Below are 22035 nucleotides of genomic sequence, written 5' to 3'. Positions count from 1 at the left end.
CACATTATATATATATATATATATACACATATATATATAACATGACATTAAAACAGTCATGAAATCTGCATTTCCAAAAATCAAGGAGGCTGCTGGCTCCAAGAGAGGGCGTCTTCCCGGTAGGAAAGCCTTTGAGAAGGTCAAAGCGCAGCGGCCCTCCTTCCCACGGTGCCTGCAGAGCCCTGCACGGACCCCCAGAGGCAGAGAGGAGGGTCGCTCTCAGGCTGAGCCCTTGGGAAAACTCCAAGTGGCCTCACTGATTTTTGTCTTATGCACACCGTCTGATTTCTTCTTGAAAGGCGCGAGTTAATTTTTCATCTAAGTCTTCAGCATAATGGTCAATAAACTTTTTGAACCTGGTCAAAAAATAAAAATAAAAATAAAAATTACGGTCTCCCCAAGTTACCATAGCATGTGTTATTAAACTCGAAGATTCTAGTAACCAAATCCTACTAAGCCTTATAGAAAAATCAGTACTTTACATTTGTTAAGTATTGGAAATAAACCCAAATGGTGAACTCTCATTATGAACCAAAACTTCGTGCACGGAGCTGCTGTTGGTCTGAGTGATGTCTCAATACTACAGTCATCCTACTCAGAAACAGACTTTACTTCCTTTGTAAACTAATTACCTACTATTCAGGTGTTATACTAGTTAGTAGATTATGCACATATGTCACCATGATCACCTCCATTTAAGATGACTTTCCCTTATATGCTCCATTTCCATACAAATGAAACAGACTTTTAGGTTTTATATATATTCATTACTTTTCAATGTATGTGTGTATGGGTGTCTGTATCCATCTACCTACCTATTCTTATAATTTATGAGAAAGAAATTACATGGGGAAGTCATTCTGATTTTTCCCTTCTCATCTATAGTAACGAGAAACAGCTCTTCTTTCATCATATTTGTATGAGAAGAGTACATTTGCACTGGCTCTAGGATAAGGCTATAGGGATTAGCAAAAGAGGTGACATTTTTGGAGTCAGAAGGCTTGTGCCTGGTTTTGTTACCTGTAGTATGTGATCCTGAGTAAATCATTTATCTTGTTTGAAACTCAATTTTCTCACCTGTAAATTGGTAGAGTCTACAGGTCTTGTCTCTCTCAAAAGTCTTTTGTGAGGCTTCAAAACAGATAATGTGTGTAAAAATGCATTAAAAAACTTACTGATTAATAACTATAAAATATTACCATACTTGTAGTGCATTGAAGTGATAACTCAAAGCCAAAAAAAGGCATTATATGTAAAGTAAAAGTAATTATTTAGTAAATTTATGAATAATAGCTTTGTTTATATTACTATTAAACTATTCATTTTTAAAGAACTAAATGCTATAATTATAGATTTCATTATGTAAAAACAATATAACCTGGCCTGGTCTACAAATTATGAAATGCAAACAGAATTACGGAAATGCATACACATTTTGATTTCAATAAGAACTTATGAAATTACAGGTATCCCTATTTAGAAATAACGACCTAACCTTCCACAAATATAACGATTATGAAGTATAATACAAATGTGGGAAAACAAACACATGATCGTTTACTAATGAGTCACTTGGGCTGTGCCTTGGTGAAGCATCTGTATGACCCAAACACGCCGAAACGGAATGGTGGTGATTTTAAACGCATTGAGAGACGGTCCTTTGCAGGAAGTTACTGTGGATACGTCTGCAAAGCAAAAGTTCATTTCCCAATTTGTCCTCTGCGGGGGGGAAATGGGACGTAAGCAGACAGGCGCACTGCTAGGGGAGCCAGCAGAACCCGCCCGCACTGGTCGACAGTCCCTCAGCATTCACCCACCGTCAGGGGTTAGGCTCGGAGCCTGAGCTACATCACTGAGAACGCAGACAGACACCTGCCCTTGCGAGGCTCGCCTTCTCATAGGAAGGAGAAAGCACAGAAAGAAGGATCAGAAGGTTCCCAGGGCTATGTAAATGAGTAAATTATCAAGTTACAGTGTTACGGGAAAAAAACAGAGAGCCATAAGGAGATGCAGGTAACACGGCTGAGAGCAGGCTTCGGTTTAAAACAGTGATGTTAGGGTAAGCCCAACTAAGAAGGTGTTAGGAAGACAACCACACAGCTTGCAGGGAAACACCCAGCCAGAGAGAACGGCCAGTGCAAAGGCCCCATTTGCTTCTAACAGAATCATCTTGTGAAAATGAGAGGAACCCATTTTGCTGATGAGTAAACAGTGCCCCAGAGTAACCTGGTCAAGGGCACAGAGCTGGTCCACGACAGACCCGGGACGAGAGGCCAGGGCTCCTGGCTCCCGATGCAGGCCTTCCTCGAGGTGCGCTCGCTCACCAGGCGGAGGGAAGGGCCCTGCCCGCCCTGGGCACTGAGAAACGCACGGTGTCCTCACTGATGCGCGGGTTGCCGCTACCATTATTAATCGGGTCCATCGACAGATCTTAGAAAGGAGATAAAGCTCAAAAATAATTTCCTTTTCGCTTCCTGTGGTTGATATTTCTCCTCCCTCTACCTGTGAGGCTTTTCTTGGGTGGTCCATTTCAGTATCATATTATCAGTTAAAGTAAGTATATTTCTTTGGATATTTGATAAAGGAAAGATGCTCAACACGGAAGAGATCAAATAGAAAGCATTTGTGACTCATGATGAAAAACAGTCAGTGAAGGAATGGAGAATGTGTGGAGACTGGTGGTTTGGAGAGAGAGGCAGGATGGAGGAAGGGGAGCCGGGGGCTGGGGAGGTGGGAGGGAGAGAAAACACTAGGACGAGAGCCCCCAGCAATGAGCTACATGAAAACGAGGATGAAAGAACAAATTTCAAGTTAAAAAACAATCAGACGACGAGACAGGAAACCTGGAGAAGAAGCAATAGCGGAAAGGGGGCTGGAGAGAGTGAAAGATATTTTCAAGTTAAAATATGAGATTAGATGATAAACAACACAAAGAGAGAGAGAGTAAGAATCAGATTTCTGACACCGTAGATGCTGGAGCTGGTGGAATTACTAACAGCAAGAGGGACCAGAGGCACCTCTGAAAGGTGAGTAGCTCTCTTTCAGTAACGCTGGGTTTAAGGTGGCAGGGAGGTTCTCACGAGTGGAAAGGGCCCAGCAGACAGAAGGTACATTTGGAAGGTGTGGATCATCCCAGAGCCATTCTGTCTAAAACAGTAACCTCGATCTCGAACCACGTGTGGCTGTTGAGAAACTGTGGTGAGGCTGAACAGAACAAGTTCCAAGCATAAAACACGCACCAGATTTTAAAGATTTCATATGGAAAAAAAAGAAAAAAAGGACCCAATACTTCCTATACTTACTACATGCTGAAATACTATTTTTGTGAATTAGGTTAAAAATATGTTAAAAATTAATTTCACCTGTCTCTACTTTTTAAAGTGACTACTAGAAAATTTTAAATCACACATGTGGCCTGCATTTTATTTCTCCTGGAAGGCATGGATACAGAGCAATACTAGGAATGTTTTAGGACCACATAAGGGGAAGAGAATTCTGAGAAGAATCACAAACATCATTTATAAGGGTCTCAACTGAAAACACATATGCAAGAAAGAAAAAAAAAAAAACCATGTCATTCTAACAGTTAACATTTACTGAACACTCGCAGCACTAAATGAGCCACATCAAGTGCATTAGCTTATTTGGTCCTCAAACAACCTTATGAAATAACATTAGCATCTTTTTTCACAGAAGAAAAAGCTAAGGCCAAGAATAGTTAATCTGCCCAAGGTCACAGTTAACTGCTGTGCTGGAATTCAAACCCAAAGTTGAGTCCATGCCTCAGGTTCCAAATTGCTACATCAACCCCAGAACAATTGACATTCTGCTATTAAATTGTTAAATTTTAAATGGCTGTATTTAAACTAGCAATTATAATGGTTCATTGTTAAGAGTTGGTGAAATACCAGCAATGCGCTAATTCCAAGGTTAAGAAAAAAATACAAGTGAGCAAATTTGTAACTTCAGAATCATGGGAAACTATTGATGTTGACACACTTTGGTTAAGGAGCCTAAAAAAGAGCTTCCAGTGTGACTTCCTGCCTCCAGTCAAGACTACTCCTAACACCCAAACCTGATGAGTTGGGGGTACGCAGCCGGCTGTCCAAGGGAGGTGATTCTGGACGCAACTCTGAGCAGAAGGGCCCTGCCTCTTGAAGATGACTAGATAGACAAGGTGATCCACGTAAAGGTTCAACGCTCTGTTTCAGACTATGGACACACCTGAAACTCCCAAACTGTGATTAACATGTTCTGAAGGGATCAATTATAGCTCAACTTAAAAAAAAAAAAACAAAAAAAAAACACACACACACACACGTCTTGAAGGGAGCTAAAATTGCAGCCTTTTGTTGGAGAACCAAAAAGTAAGCTTACCCAACTGGATACGTTAAAAATGGATTTGCTATGGTTTTGAAGAAAAGAAAAAAAATGGCTTGATATTTTGACTGGAATCACACATAGCAAAATCTCCTACAAATATCAACTTGCATAAAAATGAGATGTCTTACATTTGGCTTGATGGGTTGCTTGTTTTTAATTACAAAGAAAATTTTCTTTCCTTTTTATTTCTAATTTTTTACTACCTATCTGGATAAGACAGTAGTCAGAACCACAAACTTATACAATGATGGCTAAAATCACATCATTTACGGAAACTTTACCAGGTAGGTTTTATTAAGCAGTTTGGCTCAGATTATAAAAGCATACTTTCCCAGGCTTTAAACAAAGCATTACCATAAATTTATACTCTGGAAGTGGGAAAAAGGGGAACTTAAAAGAAAACTGGGTTTTGGAGTAAGATGAATTAGCAGAGACACCTTGAGAGACTGTTCATGTTGGACTTGGATCCAGAGGGGTGTCTCTGAACCGAACCACGACCTTATAGACCCTGAACTTTCACACACTCTGCATCATTTTTTTTCTCCAAGTGGGAAGACTTGGATTTGGACATCTACAAGAGAAATAATTCTCCTCTGAAGACCCAAAGTTTCTGAAAAATGCTTGTCTTCAGGCAGTATCAGCTTGCCCTTTATTCTGACTTTTTTAGGTTCCCATGACTCTTCCACTCAGTTAAGGAGACTTTCTTGCACTTTTCCCTTACTCGTTGTAATTCGTAATAATTTGGAGCAAAGGTTCAGGCTCTGAAGGACACAGCCAGTTAGCCCCAAAAACGCTTTGTCCACCCAGGTGCCAAGCTGCCAAAAGGACGGCCAACTCTACCCATCAAGGGCCACCACACCGAGTCCCTCGTCCAAGAGCATGTCTCCTCTCAACACCACCTGTGATTCTCATCATTACAACTGTTAATTGGATAGATAATCCTATAGTCCCGCTACTGCTTCTCATTTCTGCATTAGCATCAGTATGCTCCTTTACTGGGCTAATTTTTTCAGTTTACGGAGCACTGGCGATCCGCCAGGCATCGGTGCAGGTACCAGGAATAGAGCAGAGAACAAAATGACAACATAAATAATAAATGAACTCCCCTAATGAAACGGACAGTCCGGTGGGGAACATATTCAATAAAGTCCAGAAACTAAATAGAGAGTGTGTTAAACAACAGAGATGCTCAAGGCGGGAAAAAAAATGAAGCCGACTAGGCGCATACGAACTGCCGGTGAGTGGGGTGGGAAAGACTGGATTTTTAGGAAGAGTGGCCAAAAAAGAAGGCTCCTCCGTCCACAGATTGCGTGTGCCCGAAAGGGGAGAAGGGGGACAAAAATCCAGGAGTGACTGGTGTCAGCTGGAGCGGGGTGGGGGGGCGCAGGAGATGCGCGTTCTTTTAACGAGCCCTGAAGTGGGAAGAGGGGGACCATCTGGGAGGGAGGAGAGAAGCAAAGATAAAACAGGGGCCACCGAGGACATAGGCGACTTCACATTTTGCCCGGGACTCTGAGCTCCGCACACACTTTCCTTTTTTTTGGAGTCACGGAATCAGGCTCTGCCGCCGACACTCTCGGGCGATGCCTGGGTCAGGGACACGCGGGGACACACACGCACACACAACACACACGCCCCTTTCTCTCCGGAAACAGAGCCTAAGATCCAGCAGAAAGCCTCGTAAACTGGGAGATGAGCCGGAGCCTGCGGAGACAGCGGTTGCGGGGGGGAAAGAACGGAGCAGAGAGGCCCGCTCAGCCCGGTCCACACCGGGACACCCCGCCCCGACCCCGCCGTGCAAACCCGGGGAGGCCGCGCGCAGACACACCCCCGGCGCTTGCAGGCGCCGTGCAGGCGGGAATTCAACCGTTAGCGCCCCGGAGCCGGCGTGGGTCCCGCGGCGGGCCGATCCCGCGCCAAGCGGGGCGCCGTCCCCCAGGCCGGACTGGGCCGGGAGCGGGGAGCGGCCGCCGCGGGACGAGGGGGGCGGCGCGGCGGGCACGTGCATGCAACAGGGGGCTGGACGCGGCGGCGGGCGCCCGGAGGGGCCGGGCGGGACCGCGGAGCCGGCGACCCGGCGGGCCCGGGCGCGGCCCGCGCGCCCCCCGACCCCAAACGTCCGCCGCCCCCTCCCCAGGCCCGCGCGGCCCGGCCCGCCGACAGCGACGGGTTCCAGCGGCCGAATCCGCAGCCCCCCGCGCCGCCGCCGCCGGCCGCTCGGCCCCCTTCCCGCCCCGCGCGTCGGTGGCGGAGAGGAGGAAGGGGCGGCGGCGGCGGGCGGCGCGCAGCGCCCACTCACCATGGCTGGCGGCGCGGCGACCCCGGCGGCCGGCGGTGCGCTGTCCAGGGTAGCCGGCGTCCCTCTGCCCGCGCGCCCGCCGCGCGCGCCCGCCGCCCCGCCCCCGCCCCCTCCCGCCGCGCGCGCCCGCCACCCCGCCCCCTCGGGCTCGCGCGCGCGCCCCCCGCCGCAGGGCCGTTTCGGGCGCCCGCCGCGCCCCGCCCCCGCCCCTCGCCTGGGCTGCTCAGAACGCCGCGAGCTGGGGCCGGCGCCGGAGGGGCGCGAGGGCCAGGCGCCGGCGCCCCCCACCCGCCACCGGCGCCCCCTGCCGGTCGGGCGGCGATGTGCAGGCCCGGCTCCCCCCAACAAACACACACATACACGCCGGCGCCCCCTGCCGGCCGGGCGGCGAGGTGCAGACCCCACGGGCGCCCGCTGTGTTCGGCCGCTCAACGTTCGCGGAGGCTCGGCCAGGACCCCAGGCATCGCCCGCCCCCTGTACTCCGGTCTCCCCTCAGTCCCCCGGGAGACTGCGAGCGCCGCCCATCTGGGGGAAGAGCGGGCTGCAGGGGGCCAGGACCTCGTCCTTCTCTGACTCGGCTCTGGGGCTTTCAAGCACAGGCTAAAGGCCGATAAAGGCTCCCACTCGGGATGCAGGATCACCCTGCATTTTGCAGGATGCAGCGGTCAGATGGAGGGGTTAGTCCGGTTCCTTTTGGCGATGAAGTCGGGAGCTGGTCAGTCTCGGCAGGAGATCCCTTGTCTGGCGTGAGACTCTGGCTCAAGAGGATGGCCTCGTTCCTTCGGCTTCTCAACCGAGGCCACTAATGGTTAGTTCAGCACTTAATTGTGAGCAGAAATTGTGAACAGATCTTACATCCTAAGCTCTTAATTAAAAAAAAAAAAGTTTTTATCTCCCAAGACAAGATGTGAAAAAGGTAAACTTGTGTTACATGACCTTTCCTCTTAAGAATTAAAAATGTGTGCTGGGAGGAAAGTCACCCCAGTACTCACCCCAAATTGTTTTCCCCCCATAGCCATATTATGAAATGATTTGTCTTAATATTTTCTCATTTTTCAGAGTTTTTTTTTACATGTATTATTTTATAATTTTAAACCCACAGAAATGGTTCTCACATTCTTTGGACATTCAACTAGGAAAAGACTAGCTCAGTTTCACTGTCATTAATCTATTGTAATACAGTGTGAATTCTCAACGCATTCTCAGACATTATTGTGTACAAATTGCACCTGAGCATTTAATCAGAGACCTGGATGCATCAAGGTGCTCCCAGGTGCAGACCAGGAATACAAATTTTTAACAAGCATCTCAAGTGAGGCTGATGCAGGCATGTAGGCCATGGACCACATTTTGAGAACACAGGTCTGTCATCTCTGGAAGGATTTCGTCTTATTTTTCTAACAAGATGGCGGGGTGGGGGTTGGGGGGCAGGGAGTGTGGTAGCTAGCCTCTAAGCATTCCGCTCTTTGCTTGTAGAAACTGTACCATTTATGTCATCTATACCTTGCAAAGAACACTAGGTTCACATGTGTAAGGAACCCTTAAATTTTGAATTATACTTCCCATTTAGTCTGATAATTCTTATTTTATGTTTATTATTTAAAAACATTTATCAGCCCACAGGTCCATAAGGAGGTCTAAAATGTCACCAATATGTTATCTATCACTTAAAATATATTCTGGCTTTTCTTGTCACTATAGTAAAGGAACATAGGAGATGGCAAATGCCAGAAGGTATTCTTTTTCCCACTAATTATTTAATTAAACAGAAAAAGGAAGTGGTTCTACCCCTGTTAACATGGAACTGGGAACAATAACATATCTCTGAGAGCTACAGAGATAACAGGAATTCCCACTTATTTGCACATAAAAATATTTTAATATGTAAGAAATATGCTTTTATAAGATTTTTCTTTTATTACTTGTTCTCTTGTATGGATCACTCAAGTTATAATTTATTGTGACTTTAAATCTGTCTGTTTTTCTACAGAGTGGCTGTGTTTTTTGGCGAATGATAGAAATCGCCTCTAGAAATCACATTCTTTCCGTGGCCATACACTCTGCCTTTGTGTAAAGAAAGCTCCGGCCCGGTGCGTACAGTCAGGCCATTCAAGATGGCTGTTTCTTTGCTCACTCTGCATCCCCTCCTTGACGAGTCCCACTTCACTCAGCTGGCTAAGCTACCCTCTTAATTATAGGGCTTAATCCTTAACTGCCTCTGTGCTTGCCCCTGTGCCAGCCGCCTGTTTCCCTGGTAACCGATGAGCCACCCTGACATCAGTTTCTCCAAGGAATGGTAGCCTCTTTCTTGCCTGAGGAGTGAAGGTTGCTGTTGCTTTCTGCCTGCCCTTTGCTGTCCATGGTGGGGGCATTGCTCCAGGACCTTTTTTTTCAGACTTGTGAGGTCCCCCGTCCTTTGAGACTTAGACGTCTCTTTTGCTGTTTCTGGGTTCTTTCTTTGGTCTTGAGGCTGAGCGGCCTGTGGGGTACAGCCCAAGACTATCAGTCTGAAAAATAAGAGTAAAACCAGATGAAGTCTCACTGGTGCTATTTGATTACCTCCAACAATTTAGTGCATCTTTTACTCAGTATTACCAGGGCTAAGGATTTATGACAATGCAATGTATGTATATATTGCTTATTTGGTTGCTGTAGAGTAACAAGTGGATGATGGTTGGATGGCATCACCGACTCAATGGACATGAGTTTGAGCAAGCTCTGGGAGTTGGTGATGGACAGGGAAGCCTGGCGTGCTGCAGTCCATGGGGTCGCAAAGAGTCAGACGCGACTGAGCGACTGAACTAAACTGAATCATTTCTTTGTATCAGTCTAGGTGAAAAAAAAAAGTTCATTCATTTAAAAATATTTGCTGAGTACTGTGGAGCTTCCCTAGTGGCTCAGATGGTAGAGAATTTGCTTGCAATTCAGGAGACCCGGACTTGATCCCTGGGTTGGGATGATGCCTGGAGAAGGAAATGGCAACCCACTCCAGTATTCTTGCCTGGAGAATTTCATGGACAGTTGTAAAGTGTCAGACACGACTGAGCAACTAACACTGACTACCACATTCCAATACAATGTTCTAGAGCAAAGTTTGGCAAACTACAGCCATAGGCCCAATCTGGCCAGCCGACTGTTCTTTGTAAATAAAGTTTTATTAGAACACAGGCTTGTCCATACATTTTCATATTGTCTATGGTAGCTTTCATGCCACAATGACAGAGTTGAGTAGTTGTGAATGAACTCTGTGGTCTATAAGTCCTTAAGTATCTACTCTTTGGTCCTTAAGAAACATGTGTGCCAATCCCTGTTGACTCTAGATGTTATAGATAAAGCCTTGAAGATCCTTTTCTTTCATGAAGTTTCTATTTTAATGAGAAGGAAGAAGACAATAAACAAAGTAATTTTACAGAAGTGTTGTGAAGAAATGTGAGTGATGTGATGAAAGTGAAAGTGAAGTTGCTCAGTCAGGTCTGACTCTTTGCAACCCCATAGCCTTCTAGGCTCCTCCGTCCATGGGATTCTCCAAGCAAGAGTACTGGAGTGGATTGCCATTTCCTTCTCCAGGGGATCTTCCCAACCTAGGGATCAAGCCCGGGTCTCCCGCATTGCAGGCAGACACTTTTACCGTCTGAGCCACCAAGGGAGCCTGTATCTGAGTTGAGAGCTCAGTAACCAGCAGGACTAGCAGTTACAAAGCTATGAGAAAATCTAGGGGAGATCCCTCCAGATGAAGAAAACAGCAAATGAAAGTGCTCTGAGACAGGAAAATCACACCCTGCCTTTGAGGACCTAGGTCCCTAGGGATCATGGCCCTGGCAGGACATTCTCAGATGATGTCCACTGGTCAGTCCAAGAAACCCTACTGGGGCCATTACTTTGTACTCTTATAGCTATTTGACTGTATTTATATAAGCACTGAAAAGGAAAAAATAATTAACAGATTTTAATGTGATTGATCCTTTTCAAGGAAATAGGTTGGAATTCAGAAGGAGATGGATCATAACGAAATTTTCAAATGACGCATTTTGGTTCTTTCATTAAACTAGATAAATGTGCTAGGCACAGTGTTCAGTTGTGTCTCATCATTTGTGACCCCACGCACTGTAGCTCGCCAGGCTCCACTGTCCATGGGTCTCCAAGAAAGAATACTGGAGTGGGTTGCCGTTTCCTCCTCCAGAGGATCTCGCTGATCCAGGGATCAAACCCGGGTCTCCTGCATTGGCAGGTGCATTCTTCACCACTGAGCCACCTGGGAATCCCAGATAGAATAGTACATGACAATAATCTTAATACCTTCTGTCACCCAGTCTGTAAGTAGTTCTGTTAAAGATAATTTGTAATTAATTTAGTTTTATGGATACTTTAGCCTATGTCAGAATTTGACTTAAAATGTTCATTCAAACTGTCTTTATAATTTGCATCACATAACAGACATTCAATCAATATTTAAGACAGACTTGCCCCCCCCCCCCCGTTTTTTTAACAACTTGCCACCTAAAGTTTCTGTGATGTTTTAATGAGAATCTCATTAGATTCAAAGGTCTTTGGAAAATATATTGCTATTAACTAATGGAAATGTAATCCCTGAACAAAAACTAAATTAATGATATCTTTTATAGAAATAATATTGTGAAAAAATGTGGTCATTACCATTTCAAAGCCTACACCATGCCAGCATTTTAATACATGGTGGTCATTAATGTATTTTGGAAGATGTGTTAACCATTTTGGAGGATGGCCTCTTTCATCATGCAAGTTTGGACTCACCCTGGTGCCCCAAGCCTTGCTTTACATCCAGACTCTCTAGCAAGTACTGCATAGTTTGGTTTTTTTGTTGTTTAGTTGCTAAATAGTGTCTGACTCTTTGCGACCCCATGGACTGCAGCACGCCAGGCCTCCCTGTCCTTCACTATCTCTCGGAGTTTGCTCAAACTCATGTCCATTGATTTGGTGATGCCATCCAACCATCTCATCCTCTGTTGCCCCCTTCTCCTCCTGCCTTTAGTCTTTCCCAGCGTCAGGGCCTTTTCCAATGAGTTGACTCTTCACATCAAGTGGCCAAAGTATTAGAGCTTCAGCATCAGCCCTTCCAATGAATATTCAGGGTTGATTTCCTTTAGGATTGACAGGTCTGATCTCCTTGCTGTCCAAGGGACTATTTATGGAAAACTCCAAAATTTCAAATAAATGGAACTGCCATGTTCCCTCTACTCAGCTTCTGTGATTAACGAACAGCCAATTTTATTTCATCTAAGCCTCATTTTCTTCCTTCTTCCACCTTAGCTTATTTTGAAGCAGGTGTTGTAAATTTTAGTCTGTGAAGGTATCAGGATATATCTCTAAAAGAGAAGTACTCTTCTGTTTAAAAACCATAGCTGTGATACCACTGTCACATCCTAAAAAACGGACAGGAATTTTTTTAACACCAACAAAGCCAGTGTTCCGCTAGTGACTGCAAGGAGATCCAGTCAGTCCATCCTAAAGGAGATCAGTCCTGGGTGTTCAATGGACGGACTGATGCTGAAGCGGAAACTCCAATACTTTGGCCACCTCATGCAAAGAGTTGACTCATTGGAAAAGACCCTGATGCTGGGAGGGATTGGGGGCAGGAGGAGAAGGGGACGACAGAGGATTCGATGGCTGGATGGCATCACCTACTCGATGGGCATGAGTTTGAGTAAACTCCGGGAGTTGGTGATGGACAGGGAGGCCTGGCGTGCTGCGATTCATGGGGTTGCAAAGAGTCGGACACGACTGAGCGACTGAACTGAACTGAACTGATTCTGTAACTAGCGCTTTCCAGGTGGCGCTAGTGGTAAAGAACCTGCCTGCCAATGCAGGAGATGTCAGAGACACAGACGGAAGGCCTTAGCACAGCACAGCACGTGTAACTGATGGATACGTCTTTGAATTTTCTTCTGGTCAATAGGCTCTTTCTCCACCTCGTCAGTTTTTAAAGAGTAAACTTTTTGTTTTTTTAGATTTTTTTGAGCGTGGACCATGTTTAAAGTCTTTACTGTATTTGTTACAATATTGCTTCCGTATTATGTTTTTGGTTTTTCGGCCAGCAGGCATGTGGAATCTTAGCTCCCTGACCACCCCCAACGTTGGGAGGTGAAGTCTTCACTACTAGACCTCCAGGGAAGTCCCACCAGTATAGTTGTTGGCGTTTAGGATTACCATGTTTGGGGTTACAGGAGCTTGTGGTCACGCTTACAATACCAATGATGGCTGCCTTTTATGGCATTCTTGTGAGCCAGGCACTGTGGCAAGTGCTTTGCATGTATTATCTCATTTAATCCTTAAAGCAATCCAGAGAGTAAGGTATTATCAGCCCCAATTTATAGATGCAAAGCTGAGGATTAGAGAGATGAAGAAATTTGACTGGGGACACTTGTGTGCTAAGTCGATTCGGGTATCAGACTCTTTGCGACCCTAGGGACTATAACCAGCCAGGCTCCTCTCTCCGTGGGGATTCTCCAGGCATGAACGCTGGAGTGGGTTGCCATACCCTCTTCCAGGGTAACTTTCCGATCCAAAATTAATAAGAAAGCGCTGAGACTCCAAACCACCTTATTCTGATTCCAAAGTCCACGTTGCTAACCTCTAGGCTATACTGCCTGGGATTCTAAATGCCTCGGGAGAAACCAATGCCACTCTGACGGTGGTTTTATTATTCTTGGTACCTTTGTGTGTATTTGAAATCTTAAGTTAACAAGGGAAATTGACCACCGTAAAAGGTCCATGTAGTGGATCTAGATCAACAGACAAGTATTGAGCACCTTCTGTGTACCCAGAGCGGGGTAGGAGCTGGGCAGAACCAGCAGATTACCAAGGTTGGATCACTGCCTTCTAAATGTCACAATCCAGAGGCGGGTGTGGAGGGAGGCAAACGGATACACAAGCAGATGCAGTGCAACGTGGACTGTGGTGTGTGCTCACAAAGAGCTCCCCGTGAAAAGGGATGCAGAACGGAGAGGAGGAATTCTAGTTTGGGGGGTGGGGAGTTGAAAAAGCTTTTGAGCCCATGGGAGCTGCAAGGCCCTTGAATGAAGAGTAGGATATTAGGTTTGGGATAAAGATTAGGCGCGTGGGGAGTGAAGACAGGATAATACCAGGTTCTAATGGCGTGTATCCGGGGCTGCTGCTTCCCCCTGTCGATCTGATGGAAATGCACAGAGAGTTCTCCAGCTTCTGCACACCCCGGCACTCGTACCACAGGCAGATGGGAACTCACCCCAGCCAGGGCCCAGGGTGGGGTGGTCATAGTAGGGGCGTGCTGACCATCCGGATTAACTGCCTACGATCTCTGCGCTCGTCTGTCTTAAAAAGCCCAGATTGTTTGATTACTCGTGGCTACTTACCTCATCCGCCGGCTTCTGACCTACAGAAACCCTGGGCTTCGCTGAGGTCAGGCAACCTGCCAGCTCCATGCTGGCGGGAGAGCCTGGGGGGCTGAGATAACCAACTTTATCTCGCTGTGATTACAAACCGACTACCATCCTGGCTTGTTCTTGCTGAGCTGTGGCAGCTGTGACTGCCGAAGGTGGGCAGACCCTGTGCTTTACGGCGGACCCACGAGGGTCTTCAGGTCTGTGACATTAAGAAAGGAAGCTCTTCTTTCCAGGACGTGGAAGGACTTCATTTTACAACTTTTGAGAAATCTGTTTTCAATCTGGCTTGGCAGGGCTAAGCAAAGAGGGATTGCTGAGCACCAAGTTTTTCATTTCTGTTTTGCTTTTTGCCATGCTGGGAGGCTTGTAGGATCTTAGTTCCTTACCAGGGATTGAAGCCAGGCCCCGGTACTGAAAAGGCAAAGTTCTAACCACTGGATTGCCAGGGAATTCCCCTTTCAATTCTATTTTGACAAGGAGACACGGGTTCAATTCCTGGGTCAGGAAGATCCCCTAGAGGAGGAAATGGCAACCCACTCCAGTATTATCATCTGGGAAATCCATGGACAGAGGAGCCTGGTGGGGTTATATAGTCCTGGGGGTCATGAAGAGTTGGACACAACTTAGCCAGTGAACAACAAGGCAACGTGGAGGAAATTAGCCTTGTATGTAATTGATATTAAAAATTCTACATTGGTTCTTAAGACCTCCTCTGTCCATTTTCTACAAGACTAGCCCTCTTTAGATATATTTGTTATGAGAACCTCACTATCAAGACTGAATCAAATAGACTTTTGCTAAGGGTCACTGTGCTTAAATTACATTCTAGCGCCCCCTGCTGGACTAATTGAATGCGCCGCTGATAAACGCTGTGGTGATTTCTGCCAATGTGACTTGTGCTGCTTAAACACAGGCCCTGGAGGTATATTACAGTCTGTACTAAAGGAAGGTTTTCCTATGGACAAACACCTCTGACAAGCTATCCAACTACCAGTGATATTTGTCTCCAGCAGATCAAGGTGTATATAATTTACACATTTACAACATAAAAATGAACAGTGAAAATCAGAAATTTGTAATATTTAATTAATATTTATTCTTGTCATTTAAATTACAGTGTGTCTTGGTGTGGTCCTCTTTGGGTTTATCCTGTGTCAGTCTCTTGGTCCTCGTCTCCCAGGAAAGGGGATTTAGACCGGATGCATAGATATCAGTTTTTTGTTTGCAGTAGGAAATATGTTTTAGATTATGATCCTGTCTATATATAAAATTTTCATAAATAAGACAATAAATTTACTTTGTGAAATGCACTCTAATATTTTTCTATTGCAATCCATCTGGAAAAAAATTCTTTTCATATTCATAAACACATGGTGACATGAAGCTTGAAAATCTGAACTCAAGGACCTTTTCAGTTTTTTTTTTTCTTTTTCTTTTTCATTGCTATTCGTCAGCAAAATGTCATAAGACTCTATTACATTTAGGCTTCTAAAGCATGTATTTGTCTTTCTTGTTGTGAGGGAGGGACTGTTGGCAGGTGGGATTTACAGCAAATTGTATGGCAGAAAAGATCTGCTGTGTCTTCTAGAGTGATTTATATTATAGATCCCAGTTACTTTATTTTTCTCCCAATCTGCAACATAACTACATGACTGATTCTTGGAATTTTATGGAGGCAGGTGGAAGGTTTTTTTTTTTCCTTTTCTCTGTAACCACTTAGCTCTCACTTAAGCAGGCAGAGTAAGCATAGTGGTTAAGAACGTGGACTTGGGGCCGACTCTCAATCTGCATGCTGGTTCTTGCTTTACTAGTTATGTAACTTTGGTCTGGCTACTTAACCTCTTCTTCCTTTCATAGGCTACTTAACCTCTTCTTCCTTCTTAACATCTCGTCTTCCTCATGTATAAAATGGGGGTAATAATAGTTTCAACCCAATAGAATTGAGGTGAAGACCAAGTTAACACCGCACACAAGCACAGCAGGAGTGTTATTAGCTACTGTTAGCCTAGACTTTAATTAAGTAACACTTGAGCCTAACTTTACATTTTCCTGATAATGCAGAAAAGTTCTACACTGATAAGTACTTTTAAAACAGTGACTTTAAAGTAGTGGCTTGAGCTTTAATATTACGCCCAGTAAAAATATTTGGCAGGCTTGGGGCCCCTGAATCAGAGACCCTCAGTATGAGGGTTAGGAGAATAGGTTGCCTCAACAACAATTTAGGGGCCACACCCCTTAACAGCAGAAGTAGCTATGGAACGAAAATGATGCCCCTTTCCCTTGGCAACACAGTTCTAAAAGAAAGGGGGGGGGGGGCGGAATAAGAGAGTCATTTCCTAGGTAGGCTGATAAGAAGTCCAGGGGTCCCCAAGGAGAGAGAGGTCTGGAATACTAAGGAGGAAGAAAGGACAAACTTTTTACTTTTTTCCCTCTACATTCCTTAGGATTATATAATAATAATGAATCCTGCCTGAGGACAGTCTCTGGATTAAACCTTCTGGCCAATCCTGTTATCTTAAAATGTAAATTATGGGAGTAGATCTGGTGAGGTCTTTACAACCTCCAGACATTCTTTGGATTCATTGGACAGTATATAACTCCATTGCTAATACTAGCAAGCGCGTACTCTTTCTGCCCCCTTCTGATGTCTATGTCAGAAGCTTTCACTATTTCCTTTATACTTTAATAAAACTTTATTACACACACACACACACACACACACACACACAAAGTATTTGGCAGAAACCAACACAGTTCTGTAAAGCAATTATCCCTCAGTTAAAAAAATAAATATGTTTTTAAAAACGTTTAAAAAAAAAGTATTTTCAGTAATAGCATAGCTGTCTTTTACAGGTCTAAATTGTTTAAATCTTTCTTAAAAAAAAAAAAAACTAACAAATCAACCTAAACAGCTACCACATAAACTTTTATGCATGTGGTCTAGAAGTAAATATTCTATCTGTCACAGGAATAATCAGACCAAGAAAGGAAATGAGGATTGGTACCTTCTTGCTTACGACTAGCTGTTGCTATCTGTGTAGATACAAGTTCTCTGCTATAGCTAGCTGCCCAGGTGGCCACAGGGAAAAGGGTGTGTGTGCAATGCCTAAGTACAATTTAACTAAACCACTTCTAAGATTTACACCGTATTTATGGAGGTTTTCACGAGGTCAGGATGAGAAGAGAGGACAGTATACTTGGAATAAAGATATTTTTCCAGGGACTTCCCTGGCTGCCCATGGCTAAGACTCTGTGCTGCCACCGCAGGGGTGTGGGTTGGATCCTTGGTCAGGGAACTAAGATCTCACATGTTTCAGGGTGCAGTCAAAAAAAGAAAAAAAAGGTATTTTTCTAAATAAGGTCCAAAGGGAAGAGTAGGACTGTTTCCTCTCCCTGGCTTCTCACTCCTGCTAGGCACGAAGCTTGCCGCATGAACCCGCTCTAGCCCCGCGGTCTTCCTCCCGGGGCCCTCCCCATGGACTTCATCAGTCCACGTGTGTGTCCCTGCAGCCTCCTCTGGGTTGTCTCCACATTGGTAAGCAAAATCTCTCCTCTGTTCTCGTAGGTCTCTGGCTAAGCGTAAGGATTAGACATAAGAGAGACGAACAGGAGAAAAGCATACAGATCTTATTTAGCAATTTTGTATGTACATAGGAGCCTTCATGAAAATAACAGAAACCCAAAGAAGCAGTGAAGGACCATACTCACACACTAGGTTGGACAAAGAGCTGTGAATTTCAAACAGCTGACAAAACACAGGGTCTGAATTAGGGCAGGTAACCCTGGAGAAGTGGCTGGGAAGATAGGGGTTGTTTTGACAAGGTTTGTTTGCATAGATGTCTCCTGCCTGTCACTCCCTATCTCTGGTGATAAGATGGCTCTTTCCCCCCTCCTGGTTCAGGGAGGGCACCTATCACATGAGAATTTTATCTCCTGCTTTCAGGAAGAAAAAGGAAGGTCAGAGTGACCTTTTTACATATGCTGGTTCTCTAGGTGCTGTAACTCAAATTGTCAATATGCCCAAGAGGCATCATTTAGGGTGACGAGCTCAGAACCCCCTATAAGACCAACGGTCTTTCCAACATACCTTCCATGCCACTGCTAGGCCTGATCTTTTCTCTCTCTTTTCTTTTTAAAGTTTCTTCTTTTTTTTAAGCCCAGTTTTTTTTCCCCCCTTCATTAATTTATGCATTTGGAAGCCTGAGAGACTAACACTCAGGGGACACAAATGTCAAAACCTTTGCTTTGAGAAAAGACAATTTAGTGGGAGAAACAAAATTGTGAGAGAGCCGCATGATGCGTAGATAACCACTGTGAATGCATGATCGAGGCAGAGCACAAGAGAGGTTGATAAGTCACCCCTGGGCAATCCAAGCTTTCACGGAAGCAATACAGTCAAGGAGCTTTAAAGAATGAGTTTGTCAGGAAGGCAATTTCTCAGTAAATATGTATCCCACTCAAAATGGGGGAGAAAGTAATAAAAGAACTTCCCTGGTGGTCCAGGGGCCAAGACTCCATGCTCCTAATACTGGGGATCTGGGTTCCATCCCTGGGCAGGGAACTAGATCCCACATGCCATAGCTAAGACCTGGCATAGCCAAATAAATAAATCTTTTTTTTTTTTTTTTTAATGATGAAGAGGCATTATTTCAAGATCAAGCCCAATCTTTTAAAAATATTTCTCTGAACTCTTCCTCTTCTCTTCTTAAACGTTCATCACTCCTTCAGGTTCCACTTTGTAGACGGCTGCTTGAGTCCTGACTGGTCTCTTGAACAACCTCCGGACACCCTCTGGCATCTTCCCGCTGAACATCTTTATCCACATGACGAAGCAGACCTCGCCCCATTCCCCACGTCACTGATTTCCATGCAGGGCCCTGACTGCTGCTCAGTCACTCGGGCTAACGATTCAGGAGTTATTGGTTCCTTCCAGTTCTCAGCAGGACCAAGAACTCATGGGTCTCTGTCCATCGCCTTCTCCCTTCTGCACTTCCTCTTTTTTTTTTTTTTTCTCCATTCCCCCCCCACCAATTAGTGTTCAAGAATAATTAACAGGGGCTTCCCTGGTGGTCCAGTGGTTAAGACTCCCAGCTTCCACTGCAAAGGATGCAGATTCCATCCTTGCTCAGGGAACTGAGATCCCATAAGCCCTGTGTTGTGCAGCTAAAAGAATAGATTAATAAAGGCGTGTGCTCAATAACATTCTTTTTTAAAACTAAGAATGGCAAGCAACTAAAAAAACAAACATTTGAGAATGTGCTGGATATTGTGTTTGAAAAGTTAATTGTAGAAATGATGTGAGGACTCGGATGTTGAGCCTCTTAATTTGTTTCTGCCAGGCCTTGGGATTGTAGTAATCCAGGATTCATTTAATCCAATTTCAGGATCTGAGCTTTTCTGGGTCAGCCAGATCAGACAGAGCTGACCCAGCCTGCAGGTTTATTTCTGGTTCTCTCTCACTCTTGTGATGCGGACTTTTAGTGGCTCAGCCCCATGTGGCCAGCCTCCCAGAGCCCCCAGAGCTCGCGAGGCACGTCTCAGCATCCTCTTTAAGACCCTCCAACCTTTTTAGGGTAAAAGGGCCCTAAATGCCTGGCTTTCTGGATTTCCATTTCCATCTGTTCCCCTATCTTGGAGCAATTATTCCTCATCATCTTCTTAGTTTTTGTGAGACTTAGACTTGTACTTTTTATTCAGATTTTTCAGTTGTCTTCAGGCAGAGGGTCAGCACTAGTCTATCATTACCAAAAGCAGAAAGGAACTTTAGGAACCACCACCTAGAGGTTCAGCCACTAAAGAATCCGCCAGCAAAGCAGGAGACACGGGTTTGATGCCTGGGTCGAGAGTATCCCCTGGAGGAAAAAATGGCCACCCACTCCAGTAATCTTGCCTGGAAAATCCTGTGAACAGAGGATCCTGGTGAGCTATAGCCCATGGGCTGGCAAGAGTGAGGCGCAACTTAGCGGCTAAACCACTACTCCCACCATCCTAGACTGCGCCGATGATCTCTTAATATCTCCGATCTCTCTTCCTCCCACTTTCCTCTCTGCTGCCAAATCAACATTTTTTAAAACTACATTTCCATCAAGTCATTTCCCTGCTCAAAAAAACAAAACAAAACGAAACACTTCAATGATGCTGTATGTGGTAGCTCTGTACTATATCAACTTAGCAAGACCGGAATTTCCCAGAATTTCCTTTCCCGAATGGTGCTGGATCAGCGTCAGCCAATAGAGACACTGTGAATCATATTTGCGAGGAAGAAATAAAGCAGCTGCCAACTTTATGTTTTAACGTTTTCATGGCTGGTGGAAGGTGCCAGGTACATTGCCTTGACTGGCAGGTAGATCACACCATGTGGGGGGTTGTCCTTCCCTTCTCCCCCAGTTCACACGCACCTAGAATCTCAGAAGGAAACTTTATGTGGAAATAGGGCCTTTGCAAATATAATTAGCTACATTAAGATGAGGTCTTACTAGGTCAGGGCAGGTCCTGGATCCAGAGACTGATGTCCTTATAAGAAGGCCACGGGAAGACACAGAAATGCAGATGCATAGAGGACAGCCCTGTGAAAACGGAGGCAGCGATCAGATCGTATGTGGCTGTAAGGACTGCCAGCCACCACCAGAAGTCAGAGAGGATTCGCTGCCAGATCCTCCCAGGAGGGGGCGTATGGCCCTGCCAGCACCTTGATTTTAGCCTCCACAACTGGAAGCGAATACATGTCTGTTGTTTCGAGCCACTCGATTTGTAACGCTGTGTCAGGGCCGCCCTAGCAAATGAATTCACCCCTCCTCCTGGCAGGTCTCCTCCTCGATTTCCTCCAACTCCCGGACTGAGCGCGTGTGTGGCTCCCTCGTGAAGGGTTCCAGCTTCTCCTCCACAGCCAACACTGCAGCCCACGGCATGTGTGACCTTAGATTCCTGACCAGGGATTGAACCCGAGTCCCCTGCAGAAGGCAGAGTCTTAACCACTGGACCACCAGGGAAGTCCCAGGAAGTATGTCTTTTCCATGGACTCTTAAGGACCCTAACCCTCCCCCGCCCCAAAATGCATTTTCGTGACTTCACTTTGTTTATGCCTTTTCCTTTAATTGTCCCCTTTCCCCAAGAACTTTCCCAATGTCACCCTCAGCCTTGTGGTACAAAGGAAACACCTTTTTCTCTTAAGTCAGACTGACCTGTGTTTGAAGGTCAGCTCTATCTATAACCTGCTACCAATTTCTTAGATTCTCTAAGCCTCAGTCTCATATCACAAAACTCCTATGTTACACATGTAAAATAATATTTAATAAAGTCACATACAGGTCTCTGGTTCCCCCGTTAGACTACAGATCTTCAACTTTTAAAAACTATAACCGACAGTGAGAACACATTTTGTATTGCAACTCAACTCACACATGTACACACAGCTCCCACCCCCGCCCACATATACATAGAAAACAGAAACAATTCTCGTGAGTAGCGCGTGCCCTTACCGCTTGTGGCACACATTACTCTGTTCTTTCATATAGTGGTCAGGACTCACTAAGCGGATCTCATGATGCACCGACAGTGAAAAATGCTGAGACGGTTTGGGTTCTTTTATGTTAGCACATTTTATTTATTTTTGTATTGCTCCTGGCCAGCGCAGTGCCTGGCACAAAGTGGGTATCTGACAAATACTTGCCATAGACTTGAGTTTTGCTTGCGGGCAGGAATCTTGTCTTGGTTATCTTGTATCCATCCCACAGCTAGCATAATTCTTCCCACAACGTTTAGAGATCAAATGGCTAAGTCCAGGCCTACTGCAAGGCTTTGGGGATCAAACATTTGTTGTTGTCTTTTTTTATATATACTTATTTTTATTTATGTATTTATTTGGCTGCACTGAGTCTTAGTTGTGGCATGCGGGATTATTTTTTTTTTTGAAGATTTATTTATTTTGGGCTGTGCTGGGTCTTCATTGCCATGCA

General features: G+C 45.2%; 1 protein-coding gene across 1 annotated transcript in view; it reads right to left on the bottom strand.

The window, feature by feature from the left end:
* The window catches only part of ELOVL2 (ELOVL fatty acid elongase 2), a 45909-nt gene extending 39180 nt beyond the window's left edge, over nt 1–6729 (bottom strand). The window contains exon 1 of the mRNA XM_065913129.1: nt 6683–6729. Within this exon, the coding sequence (XP_065769201.1) occupies nt 6683–6685 (3 nt within the window). The 5' untranslated portion in view covers nt 6686–6729. The remainder of the gene's footprint in view (nt 1–6682) is intronic.
* Between the last annotated feature and the right edge of the window lie 15306 nt (nt 6730–22035).

The sequence above is a fragment of the Muntiacus reevesi genome, chromosome 20 (assembly GCF_963930625.1).
Source record: "Muntiacus reevesi chromosome 20, mMunRee1.1, whole genome shotgun sequence".
In the NCBI taxonomy this organism is placed as follows: domain Eukaryota; kingdom Metazoa; phylum Chordata; class Mammalia; order Artiodactyla; family Cervidae; genus Muntiacus; species Muntiacus reevesi.
This window is presented reverse-complemented; position numbering and strand designations above follow the sequence as displayed.